This window comes from Myotis daubentonii, chromosome 4 (assembly GCF_963259705.1).
Source record: "Myotis daubentonii chromosome 4, mMyoDau2.1, whole genome shotgun sequence".
NCBI lineage: Eukaryota > Metazoa > Chordata > Mammalia > Chiroptera > Vespertilionidae > Myotis > Myotis daubentonii.
Window position 1 is genome coordinate 10,407,489 of NC_081843.1, and position 21,614 is coordinate 10,429,102.

At 51.7% G+C, this 21,614-nt stretch overlaps 1 protein-coding gene across 5 annotated transcripts; it reads left to right on the forward strand.

Annotated features, from left to right (window-relative positions):
* The first annotated feature begins 519 nt into the window (after positions 1-519).
* Positions 520-21,593, forward strand: TAOK2 (TAO kinase 2). Of its 5 annotated transcripts, none has more exons than XM_059692346.1 (19): positions 521-1,280; positions 4,409-4,575; positions 4,747-4,818; positions 4,913-5,014; positions 5,494-5,539; positions 5,668-5,764; positions 5,924-6,037; positions 6,140-6,231; positions 9,989-10,082; positions 10,182-10,263; positions 11,033-11,200; positions 11,354-11,632; positions 11,827-11,988; positions 13,599-13,964; positions 14,045-14,248; positions 15,563-15,802; positions 18,931-19,143; positions 20,094-20,276; positions 20,360-21,593. In XM_059692346.1, exons 2-19 carry the CDS (start codon positions 4,444-4,446, stop codon positions 20,879-20,881), a joined length of 3,168 nt encoding a protein of 1,055 aa, XP_059548329.1. In that variant the 5' UTR covers positions 521-1,280; positions 4,409-4,443; the 3' UTR covers positions 20,882-21,593. The 5 variants fall into 5 exon arrangements, with proteins under 5 accessions (XP_059548327.1, XP_059548328.1, XP_059548329.1 ...); XM_059692347.1 differs by having other exon boundaries at positions 11,372-11,632; XM_059692349.1 differs by lacking the exon at positions 20,360-21,593 and adding an exon at positions 19,848-19,955 and having other exon boundaries at positions 20,094-20,232.
* Positions 21,594-21,614: the final 21 nt, after the last annotated feature.

Here is a 21,614-nt window from a genome sequence, read left to right on the forward strand (position 1 = left end):
AGAGTCAGGTGGGTTTAGTCATGTAAAAGGCCTCAGTTTGCTGAAAGGATGTGACAGATTACCCGGCAAAGATTCCTCGAACTTGGCAGCCCAAGGCCAGGCTGTCCGGTTACTAAGCTGAGCAGCCCGTATTCCCGCCTTTTCCGCGCCACACACCAACCTCCCTTCACTCCTCCCAGGATCTACCCTGCGCGCAGGCGCGATCACGTCTTTTTCCTTCCGCCCGCGCCCCCTCAAAGCTTGCCCTAGCAACAAGCTCGGGCTCCCCGCTAAGGTGGGGCGAACGCATGCGCCGCAGCCCCCTCCACCGCCAGTTGTCGGAAAGCGCGCTGGACTCCGCCCTCCCCAAGCCTAGCCCTTCGCCCCGCCTCCCACCCGGGTCCGCGTGGCGGGGCGCGTGCGCACTCTGGCTCCCTAGCTGCCTATCTTCTAGGCCGCGGCGGTCAGGAGAGAGGGGCGGGGCCCCAGAGGAAGCGGCCCCTCCCTCTTTGGCCGGGCGTCCCTACGGCGCCTGCGCCCTCCCGCCCGGTCTCCATCTTGGAATTGGGAGGAAGAGGGAGAGGGAGACCGGGATGAGACCTGGGTTGTGGTGCGGCGAGAAGCTGAGACAGAAGAGAGGGCGAGAGGGTGCCGGGACTGCCCTTAGCTAGAGTCTCTCAGCTACCCCCAGGAGAGAGAAGGAGAAGGGGAGGAGGCCGGGGCGGGAGTGGGGCTGTCACCCTCCGACCCTGACGTGAGAGGGGCCATTTGGCCGGACGTCCTAGGGGTGGGCGCCCTGTCGGCGGCCGGAGACCTGGGGCTCTGGTGCTTCAGTCCTGAATTTCCGGGCTTGACCCCTCGTTTCTCCAGTCTCCGGGTATTTGCCCCACAGATTGCAGATATCCGCGACTTGGGTCCCAGCCTCTCTAAACCTGGGTCCTTATTTTACCGGGGTTCAGGGCCCTGCGGGCGGCAGTATCCGGGGTTTACTCCCCGCGCGTTCGAGTCCCAGATCGGCTCCCCCAGTTCGGCTCTCTGGGGCTCAGACCCCACAGCCAGAAACCCGGGACTCGGCAGCTGTCGCCCTCGAGGAGGAGGACTGGACCGCGAGGTCAGACCAGGCTGTCACCCCTTCCCCTCCCGGGGAGGCTTCCCGGGCCCGCCCCTCGGGGAGGGAGAAAGCCGAGGAGGAGGAGGTGGCGAGGGGAGAGGTCTCCTTGCCCCTCGCCCAGCTTGGCCGAGCCGCTGGAGGACCCCAGGAGGAGTCGGAAGCGCGGGGGCACCATAGTGACCCCTACCAGGTGAGACCCGGGGTGCAGGGACGCGGGTCCCTGTGTCTGGTATGGAGAAGAAAGGGCGCTCCTTCCTCAGCCGCCGGGCCTGCGGAGGGCCTCGCCTCGGGAGGGGGAAGCCCCGCGGGGCAGTGGTCAGCCTCTGACGAGCCTTGCCTGCTGCTGCCACCGCTTCCCCTTTCTCGTCCCTTCATTATGTCTGTCTGATGGGGCCTCAGGTGACGGGTCTCTGCTGTCACCGGGCGTCACGCCCTGGGGGTGTGAGCTCATCGGATGGGTTTGCCCCCTTCTGATCCTCCCCGTTAGCTGTGCCCCTCACAGTCACCTCCTCTGCCTTATTGTAGCCTGTTAACTGGCTGGTCTGGGGTGGGGGTCCCCACGTCTCTGAGCCCCATGGTCAGTCTGCTGCTTCGTGTTTTAGGCATGGCCTGGTTGGGCCTCTTGTCCTTTCAAGGAAGTGTGTGTGTGTGTGTGTGTGTGTGTGTGTGTGTGCATTTGTGTTTGGCGGTGCCTGGCAGTATTTCCCCCAGCTATGTCGTGAGAATCTCATACAGTTGTCAGCGATCTATCGTTTACAAAGTGTTGTACACCCATTTTCTCACGTGACCCCCTCCCCCTTCACCCTTTTTTAAAAGTATATGTTTTTATTGATTTTTGGAGAGAAAGGGAGAGGGAGAAAAACACCGATGTGAGAGCAAAGCACATGAGAGGGAAGCATCTCTCTATAGGCTGCCTCCTGTATGCCCCCCGCTGGGTCTTGAGCCCACACCCGGGCTCGTGCCCTGACCAGGAATTGAACTGGCAACCTTTCGTTTCCACACGGGCTGGGGCCCCCTTTGTCCTTTCATTGCTATCTCCCCATTTTACAGTTGAGAATATTAAGGCCCGGAGAGGTTGCCCAAGGTCACTCAGTGGCAGAATCAGGATTTGAGTTGTGGTAAGATTTAAGAATGGGAGGAAGAAGAGCTTCCTTGTTTGGGAGGGCTGTACTCAGGAGCTTTTCCAGATGGGAGGGAGGCTCTGGCGCCTTCCTCTGCCTCATGATTTTTCTCTGCACTCTGACCTTCATCTTTACTGTGATCCCAGCCTTTGGCCTGGGCTCCTCAGAGGGCCCTCTCTTCTGACAAATGGTGTCTCTTCATAGTTAAAGCCAAGCTGCTGGGGTGGGATGTCCCCAAAGTATTAAAACCTTGTGGTGACCCTGGAGGCCTGGAAGGAAAAATCCATATGCCAAATGTCCGCATAGTGTTCCTAAGTATGGGATCTCGTTAAAAATGTCACAACAGCCCTCTGCTCTCATTCATTTTCCTGAAAGACCAACTCTAAGGAACGTACCAAAGCCCTGTTGCTGTATGTTTTGGGTGAATGTACTACTGGTAGTGTAGGGATAGACAGTCTTGGATTTCCTCGTCTGCAGAATGGAGCTAACATGGTCCATTTTAGGAGGTGGTTCTGATGTAGCGCAGATCTTGGTCGTCGTTCAAACCTCCGATGTTATTTGAGGAAGAGGCCCCATGTCCTGTGGCCTAGGGTTCTGTGTTGGCATTCTCGGTTGAGAGCTGGTAAAGAGGTCAAGAAGATTCCCTTGGCAGGTGGTGAGCTCCTGCCTTTGTGTGTGGTTGTGCGGTTGGGGTGAGGGGTGCTTGGCAGGAGAATGGAGAAAGGGCCTGCTTTGAGCAGCCTGGGAGCTGCTGAGGGCCATCAATCTCCAGGCTATTCTGAGCCCTCTGCACCCTGGGGCCACTAGCGGGAGCTGGGCTTGCTTCTTGCCCACCAGCTTCCAGTTGAGCTGAGGAGACAAAATTAACAACACAATAGGAAGCAATGCATGACAATATAATTACATGCTAGATTGGTAGGCTCTTTAAGGAGCTAGAACTGCCCTGGGAGTCCAGCTCTTCTGAAGGCTCCTTTGTGCCTGAATTCCAACAAGTGCTTAGTCAGGAGTTTGGCCTGGAATCCCCTTGTGGGTGTGGGTGGGGGTGGGTGTGTGTGTGGGGGGGGGGGGGGGGGTCTTGGCTTTGATGCTGGAGTTTCTCTGGATGTTTGGCTGGGTGCTCTAGCAGTTCTCCCTAAGCACTGAGTGATCAAGGAAAGCTTCCTGTAGGAGGTGGCTAGGCTTGTAGTGAGTTGCTTAGAGAGGAATGAGCACACAGGCCTGACTGGAGAGGAGAAGGTCCTGTTCTCTGACCTTGGAGAAGTCCTCTTCCCTTTCTATGCCTCAGTGGCCTCATCTGTGAAATGGTGATCATGATCCTGCCTGCTTATTTCACGGTGCTGTTTTGAAAGCACAGTGATAGAAGACCAGTTTTGGGAAAGTCATTTAACCTTCCTGAGCCTGTTTCCTCATCTGCAAAATAAGGGTACCAGTAATAACCTCATAAGGTTATGTGTGGTGAGGATTGAATGAGAGGTAATGCATGGAAGGTGTTGCTACACATGCTCAGTAAATGTTATTTGTATACCGTAAATGCCCTGTATCTGTGTGTGATGCCTATGCAATTGGGCTGGACAGAAAAGGTAGCCCAGATCGCAAAGCCATTTCTCTCCCTGTCCTTCCTACTTTAGATCTCCCTGCCCAGTGTCCCTAGCCCTTTTTGAGAATGAGTCTTCTGGCCCCTCTGGGCCAGTACCCACTTCTAACAATGGCCGGATTTCCACTGCCTCCGGCCTGGCCATTTCCTGCTCTCTTCAGAGTGTGAGAGGTTGAGGGAGGAGGGGGCCTCAAAGCTAAGAGGAATGGGAAGGTGCCTGGAAATTTGGACTATGGGACTTGGGGGACAGGACCCTTGGGGATTTGGGGGTCTGGCTGGAAGGCAGAATCTTTTATTCTTGAAGGAGGAAGTAGGGATTATAGGGAAATGGAGCTTGTTGAGGTCTGAGGAGGGTGGTAAGAATGCTTAGCTCCCACTCTTCCTAGCTGTTTTAGGGACTCTGGCCCTGTGGCCCATTCTTTGATTCTCAGGACAAGTTCTTTTTTCTTTTTTTTTTTTTGAGCTTTAATGTTGTTCCTAATCTCCCCATACCCTTCCTCAGCAGTGCCTCCCCCTCCTCAGGGAACTAGGAAGGAGAAGGCAGAAACTTGGGCCCCTTCCTCTCTCTGACAGCCCATCCTTGGCCCCATTTCCATTCTCCAGGTCAGGCCCCACTCTCAGGGCCCTCAGGGGCCACCATGCCAGCTGGGAGCCGGGCTGGGAGCCTGAAGGACCCTGATGTGGCTGAGCTCTTTTTCAAGGATGACCCTGAAAAGCTCTTCTCTGACCTTCGGGAAATTGGCCATGGCAGCTTTGGAGCTGTGTACTTTGTGAGTTGGGGCTTGGGAGGGTAGGGCAGGGATGGGGGCTGCATTCTCCCCGCTGTGGACCTCCAAGTAGCTCTCTATACTACACCGCGCCCTCTCCTACGGTGCCAGCAAGTCTTCTCGCTGCCCAGTTCTCACTGGGTGCCTTAACCACCTTCTGGTCTGGTCCTCTAGGCCCGGGATGTCCGGAATAATGAGGTGGTGGCCATCAAGAAGATGTCCTACAGTGGGAAGCAGTCTAATGAGGTGGGTCAGACTTAACAAGAACGGGTTGGGGGTAGGAGACTCCTGTCTCAAGATGCAGACTGAGTAAGTCTCTGCTCCCCCTGACGCCTCCCAGAAGTGGCAGGACATCATCAAGGAGGTTCGGTTTCTACAGAAGCTCCGGCATCCCAATACCATTCAGTACCGGGGCTGTTACCTGAGGGAACACACAGCTTGGGTGAGCTGGCCCCTGTCTCAGGCCTGATCTTTGCCCCTCTCAGGCCCATCCTTATCTTGGTCTAGTCTCTTAGGTGGGCTCTGTTTGGAGTGCTGGTGTGGGAATCCTGGGGAGGAGTGAGTCTCTCCCAGCCTTTTTATTTCTCAGACAAAGCCATGAGCAGCAGTGTCTGCCCAGAAGAAGAGGCTGGTTTGAAGGGTGACATAGACTATTAGCAGTTGGAACAAGGGCACATGGGTTGGAAGAGCTGGAATGGAGATTGGAGCTTTGAAGGGATTCAGGTGGGAGAGGCTCTGACTCTAGGGACTCTTCCACCACCCCCTCATTTTCTCAGTTGTCCTTCCTCCCTGTCATTACCCTCGGGGCATTGCCTGAGTGGAGGATAGAGCAAGGAAGCTCTCTATTTTGGATCTCTGCCCAAGAGAGATGGGCCAGGGGTGGCCAGTTCCGCTGATCTCTGACCCTTGACCCTTCCTTAGCTGGTGATGGAGTATTGCCTGGGCTCAGCTTCTGACCTTCTAGAAGGTAAGTAACTCTGTCACAAGTGGAAGAAGGGAGAAGAGCAGAGAAGCTGTAGGGGAAGGGTTAAGGGAAACTTGTTCCAGTCTCACTCTTGGTCTCCCTCAGCTTGATGTTTTTCCCTCACTCCCTAGTGCATAAGAAGCCCCTTCAGGAGGTGGAGATTGCAGCTGTGACCCACGGGGCCCTTCAGGGCCTGGCTTATCTGCATTCCCACAACATGATCCATAGGTACAAATAGCACTGATGATGTCTGGGAGGGAGGGGGAGTGCTCACTACACCACTCTGCATTTAGCTGGGCTACAAACCTTCTTGGAACTTGGTGCTATAGTCCCCACCCAGCCTTCCTGAGATGCATGTCTTATTCCTGTGCTTTGCTTCTTTGGCAGGGATGTGAAGGCTGGAAACATCCTGCTATCAGAGCCAGGCTTGGTAAAGCTGGGGGACTTCGGCTCCGCATCCATCATGGCACCTGCCAACTCCTTTGTGGGCACCCCATACTGGTGAGTGGGAGTGGTGGTGATTGGAGAGAGCTTCCAGAAAGTTGGGAGCAGGAGTTGGCAGGATCTGGGCAGGTAATTAGTCTCTTTCATCTGAACTCCCAGGATGGCTCCGGAGGTGATCCTGGCAATGGATGAAGGGCAGTATGATGGCAAGGTGGATGTCTGGTCACTGGGGATAACGTGCATCGAGCTGGGTAAGGATATCCTCCACTCTGCTCCCTCCATCCTCTTTTCCCTTCATTCCCTTCTCTTTCTCTTATCATCCCCATACGATACCATCCTTTTAGGTCTCCAGGCTTCTGTTCATTTTGACTCTACCCTTGATTTCCAATACAGGCAGCTGTCAAATTCTGCCAGTTTTTTATTTGTTTATTTTATTTTTGTTAATCCTCACCCTAACCCTAACCCTAACCCTAACCCTTGATTTTTATTTTTATTAGTTTGTTGTTGTTGTTTTAATTTTTATTATTTTTTTAATCAGAGAGGAAGGGAGAGGGAGAGAGAGATAGAAACATCAATGATGAGAGAATTATTGATCGGCTGCCTCCTGCACGCCCCCCACTGGAGATCAAGCCCGCAACCTGGGCATGTGCCCTTGACCGAAATCGAACCTGGGACCTTTCAGTCTGTAGGCCGATGCTCTATCCACTGAGCCAAACCAGCTAGGGCTCCATTGATTTTTAGAGAGTGGAAGGGAGAGAGAGAGACAGAGAGAAACATTGATGTGAGAGAGACACATTGATTGGTTGCCTCCTACATGCACCCCAACCTGGGCCGGGGAACCTACAACCGCTGTACATGCCCTTGACCAGAATTGAATCTGGGACCCTTCAGTCTGCGGGCTGATGCACTATCCACTGAGCCAAACTGGCTCGTGCAAATTCTGCCAGTTTTTATACCTAAAGATTTCATAGCATTCATCTCTTCTGTCTAATACTCTAGTTCTAAACTTTTTTTTTTTAACGCAGACTGTGTACCATGTATGTGCTAGTAGGTTCTGGGAGTATAGCAGTGAATAAGGCTCCTGCCTTCATGGAATTTATATTCAAGTTGGGAAAACAGGCATGTTTTCTTTTAATGTAGTAAGAGCTGAATGGGGGAGTTAAAGGAATAGTACAACTCTAAAACAAGGGATATGACCTAGTTCAGAGGCTGAGGAAGGTCTCCTTGTAGCAGAGATAGCTAAATGGAACCACAAGGCAAATAGTAGTTAGCTGTTTGAAGACTGTAGGGAAGAGCATTCAGACAGGTAAGAGCAGGCATGGGGAGCTGAAACTAGTTTCAGTTATTTGGAATAATGCAGTAAAGAGCAGTGAGTGATACGGACAGAGTTAGGCTCCAGTGAGTTCATAATGCCTTGAAGCCATGTCAACATTCGCATATTTGCATATAAGCATAACCAATGGACATAAGACACTGGGTGATAGGGGAGGCTAGGGGACTGTCTAGGGCGGGGGGATAAAATGGATACATATGTAATACCCTTTGTAATACTTTAAGCAATAAAAAAAAAAAAAAAAAAACATTCGCATATTTGTCAGCCTGCACTATTGAAACAACTAATGAGATAATGTTTGTAAGACCTCCAACAGGGTGCCAAACATAGACTAGTTGTCCCAAGAAAGAGATGCTGTTGCCCTAGCACAGGGGTCCTCAAACTACAGCCCGCAGGCCACATGCAAATACAAATATTGTATTTGTTCCCGTTTTGTTTTTTTACTTCAAAATAAGATATGTGCCGTGTGCATAGGAATTTGTTCATAGTTTTTGTTTGTTTTGTTTTTTGGTGCTTTCTTGTTTATTTCTTTTTTTTTTTATTGCTTAAAGTATTACAAAGGGTATTACATATGTGTCTATTTTCCCCCCCGCCCTAGACAGTCCCCTAGCCTCCCCTACCCCCCAGTGTCTTATGTCCATTGGTTATGCTTATATGCATGCATACAAGTCCTTTAGTTGATCTCTTACCCCCCTACCTCCTGCCCCCCAACCCTCCCCGGCCTTCCCGCTGCAGTTTGACAATCTGTTTGAGGCAGCTCGGCCTCTGTATCTATTATTGTTCAAAAGTTTATAATGGTCTCTATTGTCCATGAATGAGTGAGAACATGTGGTATTTTTCCTTCATTGACTGGCTTATTTCACTTAGCATAATGCTCTCCAGTTCATCCATGCTGTTGCAAACGGTAAGAATTCCTTCTTTTTTACAGCAGCATAGTATTCCATCGTGTAGATGTACCACAGTTTTCTAATCCATTCATCTACTGATGGGCACTTAGGCTGTTTCCAGATCTTAGATAGTTTTTTTTTAAACTATAGTCCGGCCCTCCAACGGTCTGAGGGACAGTGAACTGGCCCCCTGTTTAAAAAGTTTGAGGACCCCTGCCCTAGCAGGTTTGGCTCGGTAGATAGAGCGTTGGCCCGTGGACTGAAGGGTCGTGGCTTCTATTCCAGTCAAGGGCACGTACCTGGGTTGCAGGCGCAATCCCCGGCTCTGGTAAGGGCCCATGTGGGAGGCAACCAATGAATATCTTTCTCATATTGATGTTTTTCTCTCTGTGTCTCTCCCCTCCCTTCCACTATCTAAAAATCAATGGAAAAATATCCTCAGGTGAGGATTAACAAACAAACAAACAAAAAAGAAAGATGCTGTTAGTTATTCTTATAAGCAACTTCCTGCAGTGGTCTTTCCTACTGCCAGTCTCTCCTATGTCACAGACATCTGCTTAAGCTCTGTTGTTTCACTCCCTTCCTAAGAGCCAGCAGTGGCTCTCTGTTGCTTTCAGTTCTGAAGTCATATCCATCTTTTCTTACACCAAGCTAAAGACTGCTTCCTAAAGCCTGGCTTTCCTCTTCAGGAGCTCCACCCCAGTGTGCCAAGTACTTTTGCACTTTCTTGCCTTGATTTCTTTTGTGTCCACTGCCCAAGGGCAGAAATTTGTACATGGCCATCTCTGCATGTCTACATTTACCATTTGAGGGTGCAACCAGACAGGTTATGCAAAGATGTGAAGCAGGCCAGGAATAAGAAAAATCCAGAGCTGTCCATTTTATTCCTAGTTTTGGTAGAGACATAGGTACAGAGAAATATTTCTCTACAATTAAAAAAAAATCACACACAAAAAAACATCAATCTTGATGATAAATGGCAACTGATAGTCAGGATCAGAGAAGCAAACTGGAAGTTTGGCAAACTGGAGATTGCTATTGCTTATCTCCAGCTCATTGTTATGCAGGAATTTAGGCTCTAATTCACCAGATCTAAGTTTTTAAGATAAACTGGAGAGTTAGATTATTGTTATTTGTTATGTGGAATTTAATTTAAAAATCACTATGTGGGCCAAAAACATAAACAACATAAAACATTTGACTGAGCTACTTGGGGCTCCTGGCTTTCAATTGCTCATCTAAGTCTAGCTCCAATATCCCTTTTTCCAAAAGACCTTCCCTGAATTCCCTGCAAATGTACCAGCGGGAAGGCCCACCACACACCCAGCTTCCCAGCCATTTACCTGTCTCCCTCTTGTGCCAGCTAACAGTTTGAACTTGATATTATTTGTCCAGCCCTATTTAATCTTTCTGTCAGACTGGAAGTTCGTTGAGGACAGGACCTATTTCTTGTTTTTCTTTGCCTTCCCCATAATACTTAGCAAGCTTTTTGCTCTCATTTGGTACCTAATAAATACTAATTTGGCTGATAACTGAATGTGCTTTCTTCTGCCTTCTTTGGTGCTTTTGCATGTGTTATTTTATTTGATCTCTACTTCACCTTGTGCAGGTGAAAGGACGGGTGTTGCATTTTCCAGAGGGAGTGCATTGAGATTATGTGAATTGCTCAGAGTCATGCAGCCAAGAAGTCAGGGAGCTGGAATGTGAACCCAAATCTTCTGATTTCCGTTCCAGTCTCCTCTACCCACTGCCATCTCTCACTTTCTCCCACTTGACCTTTCTTTGTAGCGGAACGGAAACCACCACTGTTTAACATGAATGCGATGAGTGCCTTATACCACATTGCACAGAATGAGTCCCCTGTGCTCCAGTCAGGACACTGGTAAGGGCTAGGGTCCCTGGGCCCAGGGGTTAGGCCATAGGGTAAGGCTGCCTGACTCATCCCTTCCCCACCCCTCCCTCACCCTCCTGTGACTACTAGGTCTGAGTACTTCCGGAATTTTGTCGACTCCTGTCTTCAGAAAATCCCTCAAGACAGACCAACCTCAGAGGTTCTTCTGAAGGTGAGGACTCACTGGCCTAGGATTCTTCTAGAACTGTAGCTTGTTTGAGGTACAAGAAACCCCTCAATGAAATTAGTGATTCCCACCAAAAACTTCATTTATTAATTCCCACCCCCTCCCTGTTACCCCATGGACTCTGTTGTTCGATTTTGTCTACCAGACTGCCTTTATTAAGTAATAATTTGTTTTCCCATCTTTTATTAATCAAAGATGTATATAATTGCGAGCCAGGACTTCTGGTCAGCATGTGATAACCAGGGTTACTACACTGATCTGATGTAAATCAAGCCAAAAGCCTATGTAGCCTTGTCATGGGTAAATGTATGATTTCCCTTAGGTGTTTTTTGACTTAACAAAAGTAGAGGGGTCCCTATTCCCTTCACAGATCCATAGGGGCCTAAGGAGCCCTAGTTGGGAACTGACATAGATTGTCTAGTTTGACAGTTGTTTTGTTATTGTGGGATACCTTATGAGGCCCAGAGAGGCCTCATGACATGTCCATGGACATGCAGCACTTTGATAAGAGGACCTGGACTGGAATCCAGATGTGACTGGTCTTGCCTGTCAGCCATGGGTGAAAGAATAAGAGACGGGGGAGATTGGGTGGTGAAAATTAATGTGGGAGGAAGTGTTGGGACAAGGCCAGCATCCACCCATGAGGACATGGGTCCCAGGGGATTGCCTCAGGCTAGAGGGAATGCCAGCACCCATAGGATATTGAGGGTCGTGGGGGTGCTTGGCAGCAAGCCTCAGTGTTCTCTTTCCCCAGCACCGCTTTGTGCTCCGGGAGCGGCCACCCACAGTCATTATGGACCTAATTCAGAGGACCAAGGATGCTGTGCGGGAGCTGGACAACCTGCAGTACCGCAAGATGAAGAAGATACTGTTCCAAGAGGCACCCAATGGCCCTGGTGCCGAAGCCCCAGAGGAGGAGGAGGTGACCCAGCTTGCCCTGCCACCCTTTACCACCATGTGGTACTTGCCTCGTAGCCGCTGCTTGGCCCCCTTACCCATCCCTCCTCACACCCACTGTCTCCTTGTGCTGCCTCCATGTACACACCCCTTGTTCTTCCCCTTCCCCGCCCAACAGCCTACGCCCTGTCTGCAGGAGGCGGAGCCCTACATGCACCGAGCTGGGACGCTGACCAGTCTAGAGAGTAGCCACTCAGTGCCCAGCATGTCCATCAGCGCCTCTAGTCAGAGCAGCTCAGTCAACAGCCTAGCAGATGCTTCAGACAATGAGGAGGAGGAAGAGGAAGAGGAAGAGGAGGAAGAAGAGGAGGAGGGCCCCGAAGCCCGGGAGATGGCCATGATGCAGGAGGGCGAACACACAGTCACCTCCCACAGTTCCATCATCCACCGGCTGCCGGTATGCAGCTCACCCTGAGTAGGCCTGACAGTGGAAAGGCCCAACCCCAGCTCTTCAGCTCAGGCATCGTCTGGGTTCCCTTCTCTCCCGCCCAAGCATGACTCCCTCTTCTCTAAATCTGACTGGGCCTGCCAGGAACTCCCTGTGGGCCCAGTGGCCTGTGAGCCTAGGTATCCTTTCCACCTTTCCTCCAGGGCTCTGACAACCTATATGATGACCCCTACCAGCCAGAGCTGACCCAGGGCCCTCTCCAGCAGCCTGCAGCCCCAGCTCCCACTTCTACCACCTCTTCTGCCCGCCGCCGGGCCTACTGCCGCAACCGGGACCACTTTGCCACCATCCGTACTGCCTCCCTGGTAAGTGCAGCCATTCTCCCTCGGGCCAGAGGGCCCAATCATCTAAGTCCAGAAATGATTTTCTCCTTATGGCACATGGTTAAGTTCAAATTCTACCCTCGCTTATGGTAGCTGTCTCTTGCCTTTTCTTCACTTCAACCTCCAGGGGATTGGCCACATTGGGTATTCCTAGCTTGGCAGACTCTTACTCCGTTTTTGTGGCTGGGCTTAAATCATGTCTCCTTGGGTGCCTTCCCAGGCCCCTGGCCAATTGGATGCTCCTGAACAGCATTATGACAGATGTGCTGGGCTCTGTGTTTGTGGAGGGCTAGGGTGGTGGTCAGGCATCTGCCTCATACCAGTGATTGGCTCTCAGGTTCACATACCTGCCTATATTTAACCCGGCTCCTCTGGGAGGGAGCCAGGATGATCCCATTTGAGAGGTGAGGCAGCCATGACTCAGAGGCCTGCTTGCCTGAGGCACTGCCCTAGCATTGTTGATGGTTGTCAAATTCTGTAAGCAGACGTTGGCCCTTTCCTAACATTAAGTCATAGCAGTGTTTTCCCAGTTGACAGGGAAAAGTGGGTAGACATTTAGATTACATTCCTGCTTAGCTGCAAGCACCAACAACCCCTTACTTGGTCTAGTGATCTCTGCATGTGGTTGGTTCTGTTAGGTCAACTCTTCAAATCCAGTGATGCTTGGTTCTTTGTGATACTGTGCAGAGAAATCTGTGACTTCCAGGGTATTGGCCACCTGGACAATGGACCTGAGCTCAAATCTCAGCTGAGGACATCCAGTCCCAGTGTTCTTGTTATTCCAACATCTCATGGCCCAGATCCAGTTCTGAATTTGGGCTATAATGATCCTCAGTGTTTGCTGAAGGAGAACGAAGCCAATACTTAGTGGTTCACAGTGTTCTAGACACTAGTACATACTAGTATGTATCAAAGTTAATCTCCACAGCCCTCTATAAGGAGATATTATGGCCCCATTTAATAGATGAGGAAACTGAGGTTTAGCAACCTTAACTTGCATGAGGTCACATGGTTAGTAAGTGGCAGAGCTGGGACAGGGACCCAGGTCTGTATGATTACTCTCTTTTTGTTGGTATTAATCCTCACCTGAGGATATTTTCCCATTGATTTTTAGAGAGAATGGAAGAGAGGGGAAGAGACAGAGAAAAACATTGATGTGAGAGAAATACATCAATTGGTTGCCTCCCGCACACACACTGAGCAAGGCCAGGGATCGAGCCCGCAACCTAGGTATGCGTCCTTGACCAGAATCGAACCTGGGACCCTTTATTCCATAGGCTGACGCTCTGTCTACTGAGCCAAACCGGCCTGGACTGTATGATTACTCTTTTGAACTAATCTGAATTGTCCTACTTTTACACCGGGCCCTGTGCTCAGTACCCTTATTATCTCATCACCCTGTGAAGTCAGTTATATTGTCATTATCCAGTTGAGGGCTCAGAGAGGTTATGTGTGAGGAAGGTACCAAATGTGCGAATTAAACCCATGAGTCTAAAACCCATGTTCTTTCTTCATAGAGCATGAAGACTGTGTGTGCTAATAAAATGGGGGCCAAGGCTGAGCCCTTCTTCTCATTCTCTCTCCTGCCCCAGGTCAGCCGTCAGATCCAGGAGCATGAGCAGGACTCAGCTCTGAGGGAGCAGCTAAGTGGCTATAAGCGGATGCGACGACAGCACCAGAAACAGCTGCTGGCCCTGGAGTCACGGCTGAGGGGTGAACGTGAGGAGCATAGTGCACGGCTGCAGCGAGAGCTTGAGGCACAGCGGGCTGGCTTCGGGGCTGAGGCAGAAAAGCTGTCACGGCGGCACCAGGCCATCGGTGAAAAGGAGGCACGAGCTGCCCAGGCTGAGGAACGAAAGTTCCAGCAGCACATCCTTGGGCAGCAGAAGAAGGAGTTGGCTGCCCTGCTGGAGGCGCAGAAGCGAACCTACAAACTTCGGAAGGAGCAACTAAAGGAGGTGGGATAGGCTCCAGCAGTGGATAGGGCCTGGTGGTGAAAGAGGCAGTCCCTGACCACCCTGCTCTCCCCACTGCCCAGGAGCTTCAGGAGAATCCCAGCACACCCAAGCGGGAGAAGGCTGAGTGGCTTTTGCGGCAGAAGGAGCAGCTGCAGCAGTGCCAGGCGGAAGAGGAGGCAGGGCTGCTACGGCGGCAGCGCCAATACTTTGAGTTGCAGTGTCGCCAATATAAGCGCAAAATGCTGCTGGCTCGTCATAGCCTGGACCAAGATCTGCTGCGAGAGGTGGGTCACCCCATTCCCCTCCCGGATCCCAGACATCCTTTTAAAATAAATACATAGCCCTAACCGGTTTGGCTCAGTGGATAGAGTGTCGGCCTAAGGACTGAAAGGTCCCAGGTTCGATTCCAGTCAAGGGCAAGTACCTTGGTTGTGGGCACATCCCCAGTAGGTGTGCAGGAAGCAGCTGATCGATGTTTCTAACTCTCTATCCCTCTCCCTTTCTTTCTGTAAAAAAATTAATGAAAAATATTTTTTAAAATAATAAATAAATAAATAAAAATTAAATATATATACGAAATCAATATATATAAATTGATTTCAGAGTGATATATATAATATATATAATATAATCAATATACATATTGATTTCAGAGAGGAAGGGAAGGGGGGAGAGAGATAGAAACATCAGTGATGAGAGAATCATTGATTGGCTGCCTCCTGCATGCCCCATACTGGGAATGGAGCCCACAATCCAGGCATGTGCCCTGACGGAATCGAACCTCAACCTCCTGGTTCACAGGTCAACGCTCAACCACTGAGCCATGCTGGCCCGGCCCAGACATCCTTTTTCATTTGCCTCACTTGTCTTTTGCCTCAGCCCACCTTCATGTTATGGTTCTGCTTCTCTTGAACACCCCTTGTGCTTCTCATGCCCACCAGAAAGACCCTGCTAGAGTTCCCTTAATATTCTGTTCCTAGCCCTAGCCCGTTTGGCTCAGTGGATAGAGCGTCGGCCTGCAGACTGAAGGGCCCCAGGTTCGATTCTGGTCAAGGGCATGTGACTTGGTTGCAGGCACATCCCCAGTGTCGGGTGTGTAGGAGACAGCTGATCGATATTTCTCTCTCATCGATGTTTCTAACTCTCTATCTCTCTCCCTCCTCTCTGTAAAAAATCAATAAAATATATATATTTTTATTTTTTTTAAAAATATATTTTATTGATTTTTTTACAGAGAGGAAGAGAGAGAGATAGAGAGTTAGAAACATCGATGAGAGAGAAACATCGATCAGCTGCCTCCTGCACATCCCCCACTGGGGAAGTGCCCACAACCCAGGTACATGCCCTTGACCGGAATCGAACCCGGGACCCTTCAGTCCGCAGGCCAACGCTCTATCCACTGAGGCAAACCGGTTTCGGCAATAAAATATATATTTTTTAAAAAAAAAAAAGATTCTGTTCCCAGACCAGCCAGGAGTTTGGCTCCCTTATATCCCTCATCTTCCCACCCTCAGCTTCTTCTGCCAAAGAGTTTTGGGGCTCTCACACCAACAAGGTTTCCTAAATGGACTCTGGGCCCCGCCCCTCTTCTGCTTCAGGACTTGAACAAGAAACAAACACAGAAGGACTTGGAGTGTGCATTGCTGCTGCGGCAGCATGAGGCCACACGGGAGCTTGAGCTAAGACAGCTCCAGGCTGTACAGCGCACAAGGGCAGAGCTCACCCGCCTGCAGCACCAGACAGAGCTGGGCAACCAGCTGGAGTACAACAAGCGGCGTGAGCAAGAGTTGCGGCAGAAGCATGCGGCCCAGGTTCGCCAGCAGCCCAAGAGCCTCAAAGTACGTGCAGGCCAGCGTCCCCCGGCCCTCCCGCTCCCCATTCCTGGGGCTCTGGGACCACCCAGCACAGGCACCCCTAGAGAAGAGCATCCCTGCTCATCTGGCCAGGAGGCAGTCTTTGGCCAAAGAATTCTGGGAGAGGAGGAGCAAGCAGTTCCAGAGAGAAGGATTCTGGGAAAGGAAGGGGCCACCTTGGAACCAGAGGAGCAGAGGATTTTGGGGGAAGAATCAGGAACCCCTAGTCCCAGTCCACAAAAACATAGGTGTTTGGTTGATGAGGAAGTTTGGGGTCTTACTGAGGAGGAGATAGAGGAGCTAAGAGTCCCATCCCTGACACCTCAGGAAAGGAACATTTTGGGCCAGGAGGCGGCTGTGGCATGGAGGTTGTGGGAGAAGGAGTATAGGAGCCTCCTGGATGAGGAATTTGAGTTTGGCTGGGTCCAAGGCCCAGCTCTGACCCCAGTCCCTGAGGAGGAGGAAGAGGAAGAAGAGGAGGAAGGGGCTCCAATTAGGACTCCGAGGGATCCTGGAGATGGCTGTCCCTCACCAGACATCCCCCCTGAACCCCCTCCAACATATCTGAGACCTGGCCCTGCTAGCCAGTTCCCTGGACTCCTGTCCCATGGCCTCCTGGCTGGCCTCTCTTTTGCAGTGGGGTCCTCCTCTGGCCTCCTGCCCCTACTACTTCTGCTGCTGCTCCCACTGCTGGCGGCCCAGGGTGGGGGTGGCTTGCAGGCCTCGCTGCTAGCCCTTGAGGTGGGGCTGGTGGGCCTGGGGGCCTCCTACCTACTTCTTTGTACAGCTCTGCATCTGCCCCCCAGTCTGTTCTTACTCCTTGCCCAGGCCACTGCACTGGGGGCTATCCTGGGTCTGAGCTGGTGCCGAGGCCTTATGGGTGTCCCTCTGGGCCTTGGGGCCGCCTGGCTCCTAGCCTGGCCAAGCCTGGTTCTACCACTGGCAGCTATGGCAGCTGGGGGCAAATGGGTGCGGCAGCAGGGACCTCAGATTCGCCGGGGCATCTCTCGGCTCTGGTTACGGGCTCTGCTGCGCCTATCCCCCATGGCCTTTAGGGCCCTACAGGGCTGTGGGGCTGTTGGGGACCGGGGTCTGTTTGCCCTCTACCCCAAGACCAACAAGGATGGCTTCCGCAGTCGACTGCCTGTCCCTGGGCCTCGGCGGAGTAATTCCCGGGCTTCCCGACACCCACTAGCCCTGTTGGCAAGGTTTTGGGCCCTGTGTAAGGGCTGGAACTGGCACCTGGCACGGGCCAGCCAGGGTTTGGCCTCCCGCTTACCTCCCTGGGCTATCCACACACTGGCCAGCTGGGGCCTGCTTCGGGTTGAACGGCCCAGCCGTATTCCCCGACTACTACCACGCAGCCAGCGCAGGCTAGGGCCCCCTGCCGCCCACCAACCACCACCAGGGACTCTAGCTGGGCGGAAATCCCGAACCCGTCAGTCCCGGGCCCTGCCTCCCTGGAGGTGACCAACTCTGGTGTTTCATCAGCCCGAATCTAGAGCATTGAGCACTTTATCTCCCACTACTCAGCGAAGATTCTGCAGTCCCAGTCCTCCCTTTCATCCCTCCTTCCTCAGTGTGCTCCCCCCACCCCCAACCCTTGGACCTCTAGGCAGGCAGCCCCCTCCACTAGAGCTCAGAAGTTACACTTTGTGTTCTCCTGAAGCTCCTCCCCCACCTTAAGTTATTGCTGTTCTCCCGCTGTGTGTGTGCTCATCCTCACCCTCATCGACTCAGGCCTGGGGCCAGGTGTGGTGGTGGGTGGAAAGAGTCATGTGTTTTTTTTTCTCTCTTTGATTTTGTTTTTCTGTCTCCCTTCCAACCTATCCCCTTTCCCCCATCAAAAAAAGAAAAAGACAAACACAAATAAAATATCTAAGCGGAACTATACCTTTGGCCCAGGCTGCCTCTGTCTGCTTTGTCCTGCCGCCTAGCCTCCCTGGTATGCCCCAATCCAGACCCTTGGCCCCCAGTCCCATGACCTCTTCACCTCCATCTACGTTATCTCAACCCCTTTCATTCCTCAGCCTCATCCTCTCTGGCGTCAACTTTATTACATCATGACCACCACCAGCTTGGTGGTCTGGACCTCTTTGAGCTTTGACATATCTTATGCCCACAGTTCCCATTTGTGGATTCCTTAAGAGAGTCCTTAGGTTCTGGTCCTTTTGTCCTCATCCCCTGCTTTGTCTCCCAACCTGTTCCCTTTCTGGGAGCTGAATTTCTCTCCTGGCATCAGGCATTATTCTAGAGGGCTGGGGGATGGAACTGGGAACCCTGAATAGTAGGGGATGGTGAGTTTGGGGGCCAAGCAAGAGAGTATGGGGGCTGTGGAAATGGGATTGGTTGTGGGCTTGGAATGGGAGCTGAGTGTGTAAGGGGCTGTCTGGAATGTGGAAATCTGGCCAGGGTGGCAGCTGTTGGCCCATTGAACTTGTCAGGCCCTTTCTGGCCACTTCTTTGCCCCTTTGCCTTATGTGGCCTGAGATGGGGCCACCTCTCCTTATCCATTTCTCAGCTCGGTGGTTGTCCTTCCCTCCTTCCCACCCAGAGGTACTGAACCTGGGCCTTCCTCTGTCTTCAGCTGTGTTGCTCTCTTCCATGGGTGTGTTGTGTGATTTGGTTTTCTCACTCTTCTTGTACACATTCCGTATCTGCTCACATGCTTCTATCTCTAGGTTGTGTTTTCTGTGCATGGTCAAAGCTTCTTGTATGCCCTCAGTACTCTAAAGATTCCAGTTCCCTGTCCATGAACTCTCCTGCTGTTTCTTGTGTTTTCCACCCAACTCTGTGAACATGCTCTCGGAACCTTGTTTTCTTTGCATCTCTTGCCCATTGAGAATCTTCCTGATCTCTCTCAACACAATCCCATCTCTCCATGTCTGTCTGTATACAGTTCCCCCCGCCCCCTCTGTCTAACATGTTTTCTGTTTCTCTCCCTCTCCCTGTCTCTGTTTCTGTCTCTTCCTCTCTCTCTCTCTCTCTCTCTTTTCCCCTTCTCCCCTGATTGTTCCTCCTCCTCCTGTTCCTCCTCCTCCTGTTCTTCCTCTTCCTCCTCTCCCTCTTCCTCTCCCCTGCCCCCATTTCCCCTCGGTCCATCCACTGCATAGTCTAAGGAGCTGCAGATCAAGAAGCAGTTCCAGGAGACGTGTAAGATCCAGACTCGGCAGTACAAGGCTCTGCGGGCACACTTGCTGGAGACTACGCCTAAAGCTCAGCACAAGAGCCTCCTTAAGCGGCTTAAGGAAGAACAGACCCGAAAGCTGGCAATCCTAGCTGAACAATACGACCAGTCCATCTCAGAGATGCTCAGCTCACAGGCGGTGAGGCCTGGGGTCCAGAGAGGGAGCATGGCGGAGAGTGGCCTCTATTTCCCACTGGGTTATGGGCCCTGAAAGCAGGGGAGGGGGTGGATAGAGAAGGGGCTTTTTGTTCCTGGAAAACCTCAGATCTCTCCCACTGTTGGTATTCTCTGCAATGGTTTTATTCTCTCGCTTGAGTATTTTCTTAAGGTCTTGACAAAGCCAGCCTGCCTATTCTACCAAGAACCACCGAGGAAAGTGTGGCTGTAATTTTTCCTTGAGCCTGAGTTAGTTTAATGTGTGAATAGAAAATCAAAATGTTTGTAGCCCTCAGGCCAATTTCCTGACTTGTGGAGGATTTTGAAGGTTGCTGTTCTAAAAGTGATCACACATAAGTAACATGGAATGGGTCACTTAAATATACACATGCTGTAAAAAGTAACACTATTCATTGCCATTTTTTTACCCAATCCCACTTTTCAGAATTATTGTTAATAATTCATCGTACTAGATATTTCCTATGCATATTGAAGTTACATAAAATTTTTAAACAAGAATGAATCATACTTTACATACTATTCTTTAACTTTTTTCCACCTAATATTTCTTGGACCTCTTCCCATGTCAGTACACATATCTCATTTTTTTTTTTAACAGCATAGAATTATCCATGGTATGAATATACCATAATTTATTTAACCCATCCCTTATTGGTGGACATTTAGGTTGTTTCCAGTATATTGCTATTACAACGCTTCAGTGAACACCTTCGAGCACATGTGCAAGTATACCTTGGGGATAAATTCCTGGAAGTGTAATTGCTGTGTCACAGGGTATGACGACCTTTCATTTTGGTAGATGTTGACACTGGCTGCTTCTTGAAACCTTAGGGCCCAGGCCTACCTGGGGCAGGGGAGGATTGTGGGGGTTGGGGAGGAGGCCCCTTAAAATTAGTTCTTCCTGTTTTCCAGCTGCGGCTTGATGAGACCCAAGAGGCAGAGTTCCAAGCCCTTCGGCAGCAGCTTCAACAGGAACTGGAGCTACTCAATGCTTATCAGAGTAAGATCAAGATTCGCACGGAGAGTCAACATGAGAGGGAGTTGCGAGAGCTGGAACAGAGAGTAGCTCTGAGGCGGGCACTGCTAGAGCAGCGGGTAAGAGGGCTTGGTCTTCAGGATGGGGTGGGCAATCCCCTCTAACCCTCACTGGACTCTCTAATCTCTTCTGGGTGTTCCAGGTGGAAGAGGAGCTGCTGGCCCTGCAAACAGGGCGTTCTGAACGAATCCGGAGTTTGCTCGAGCGGCAGGCCCGTGAGATCGAGGCTTTCGATGCTGAGAGCATGAGGCTGGGTTTCTCCAGTATGGCTCTGGGGGGCATTCCAGCCGAGGCTGCTGCCCAGGGCTATCCCGCTCCTCCCCCTGCCCCTGCCTGGCCCTCCCGCCCTGTTCCCCGTTCAGGAGCACACTGGAGCCATGGCCCTCCTCCACCTGGCATGCCCCCCCCAGCTTGGCGTCAGCCCTCTCTGCTGGCTCCCCCAGGTCCCCCAAACTGGCTGGGGCCCCCAGCACAGAGTGGGACACCCCGTGGTGGAGCCCTGCTACTGCTAAGAAACAGCCCCCAGCCCCTGCGACGGGCAGCCTCGGGGGGCAGTGGCAGTGACAATGTGGGCCCACCTGCTGCCGCAGTGCCTGGGCCTCTGAGCCGCAGCACCAGTGTCGCTTCCCACATCCTCAATGGCTCCTCCCACTTCTATTCCTGAAGTGCAAGGTGGATCAGCAGATGGAGGGGCAGGGGCAGGGTTGGGTGGAGCCTGATTCTGGAGGGCTTACAAGCTTGAGGCCCACCCAAGGGTGGGGGACAGGATGTTAGTTCCAGCTCCCCTCAAACCTCATCTCATGAGCTTCTTGGGCTGGCCAGTGGCCCAGGGTCAGCTTGGGCATAGGTTCCTCAAGGCTGACTAGGAGCCCCTGCCTCCCCACCATGGTGCCAGGGTCTCTCTCCACCACCGCCTTGGAAAAGGAGGGAGATGTTTGTGTCAAATATTCATCTAGTCCCCTGGGGGAGGGGAAGGGTGGGTCTAGATATATTCAGAGAACTATACTACTCCCTGCATTGGGGCCATGGATTGGGGACGCCAGGCCCCCGCAGACCTGGGATGTGACAGAGCAAGTCTGGGGGTCGGGTGGGGAGTACGGGAGGAAAGGGCCTTCTTAGGAAGAAGGATAAGGATGGGGTCTTGGGGTCAGGATGCCTGGGTCTCTCCATTCCCCTGTTGCCGTCTGAAGTCCTGTGCCGTCTTGTCTTTTTTTTTTTTTTTAATTGAGATCAGAGCTGGGGCAGGGGAACAAGGGAAGGACCTTGGAAGGGGCTGCTCCCAGGTCTGGGGGCAGTCATGGCAGCCCCTCCCAGCTACGGGGCTGGCACAGAGCCCCATGGCAAGCTTTTAATAAACTGTTGGTTATTCTAACAGACCCCAGGACTCATGCTTTCTA

Excerpts from the sequence above, each read along its gene's own strand:
- TAOK2 (XM_059692344.1), top strand. The coding sequence starts at position 4,444 with ATGCCAGCTGGGAGCCGGGCTGGGAGCCTGAAGGACCCTGATGTGGCT. Across the intron at positions 6,232-9,988 it reads GATAACGTGCATCGAGCTGG|CGGAACGGAAACCACCACTG; the intron begins GTAAGGATATCC and ends CTTTCTTTGTAG. Across the intron at positions 10,264-11,032 it reads CCTCAGAGGTTCTTCTGAAG|CACCGCTTTGTGCTCCGGGA; the intron begins GTGAGGACTCAC and ends CTCTTTCCCCAG.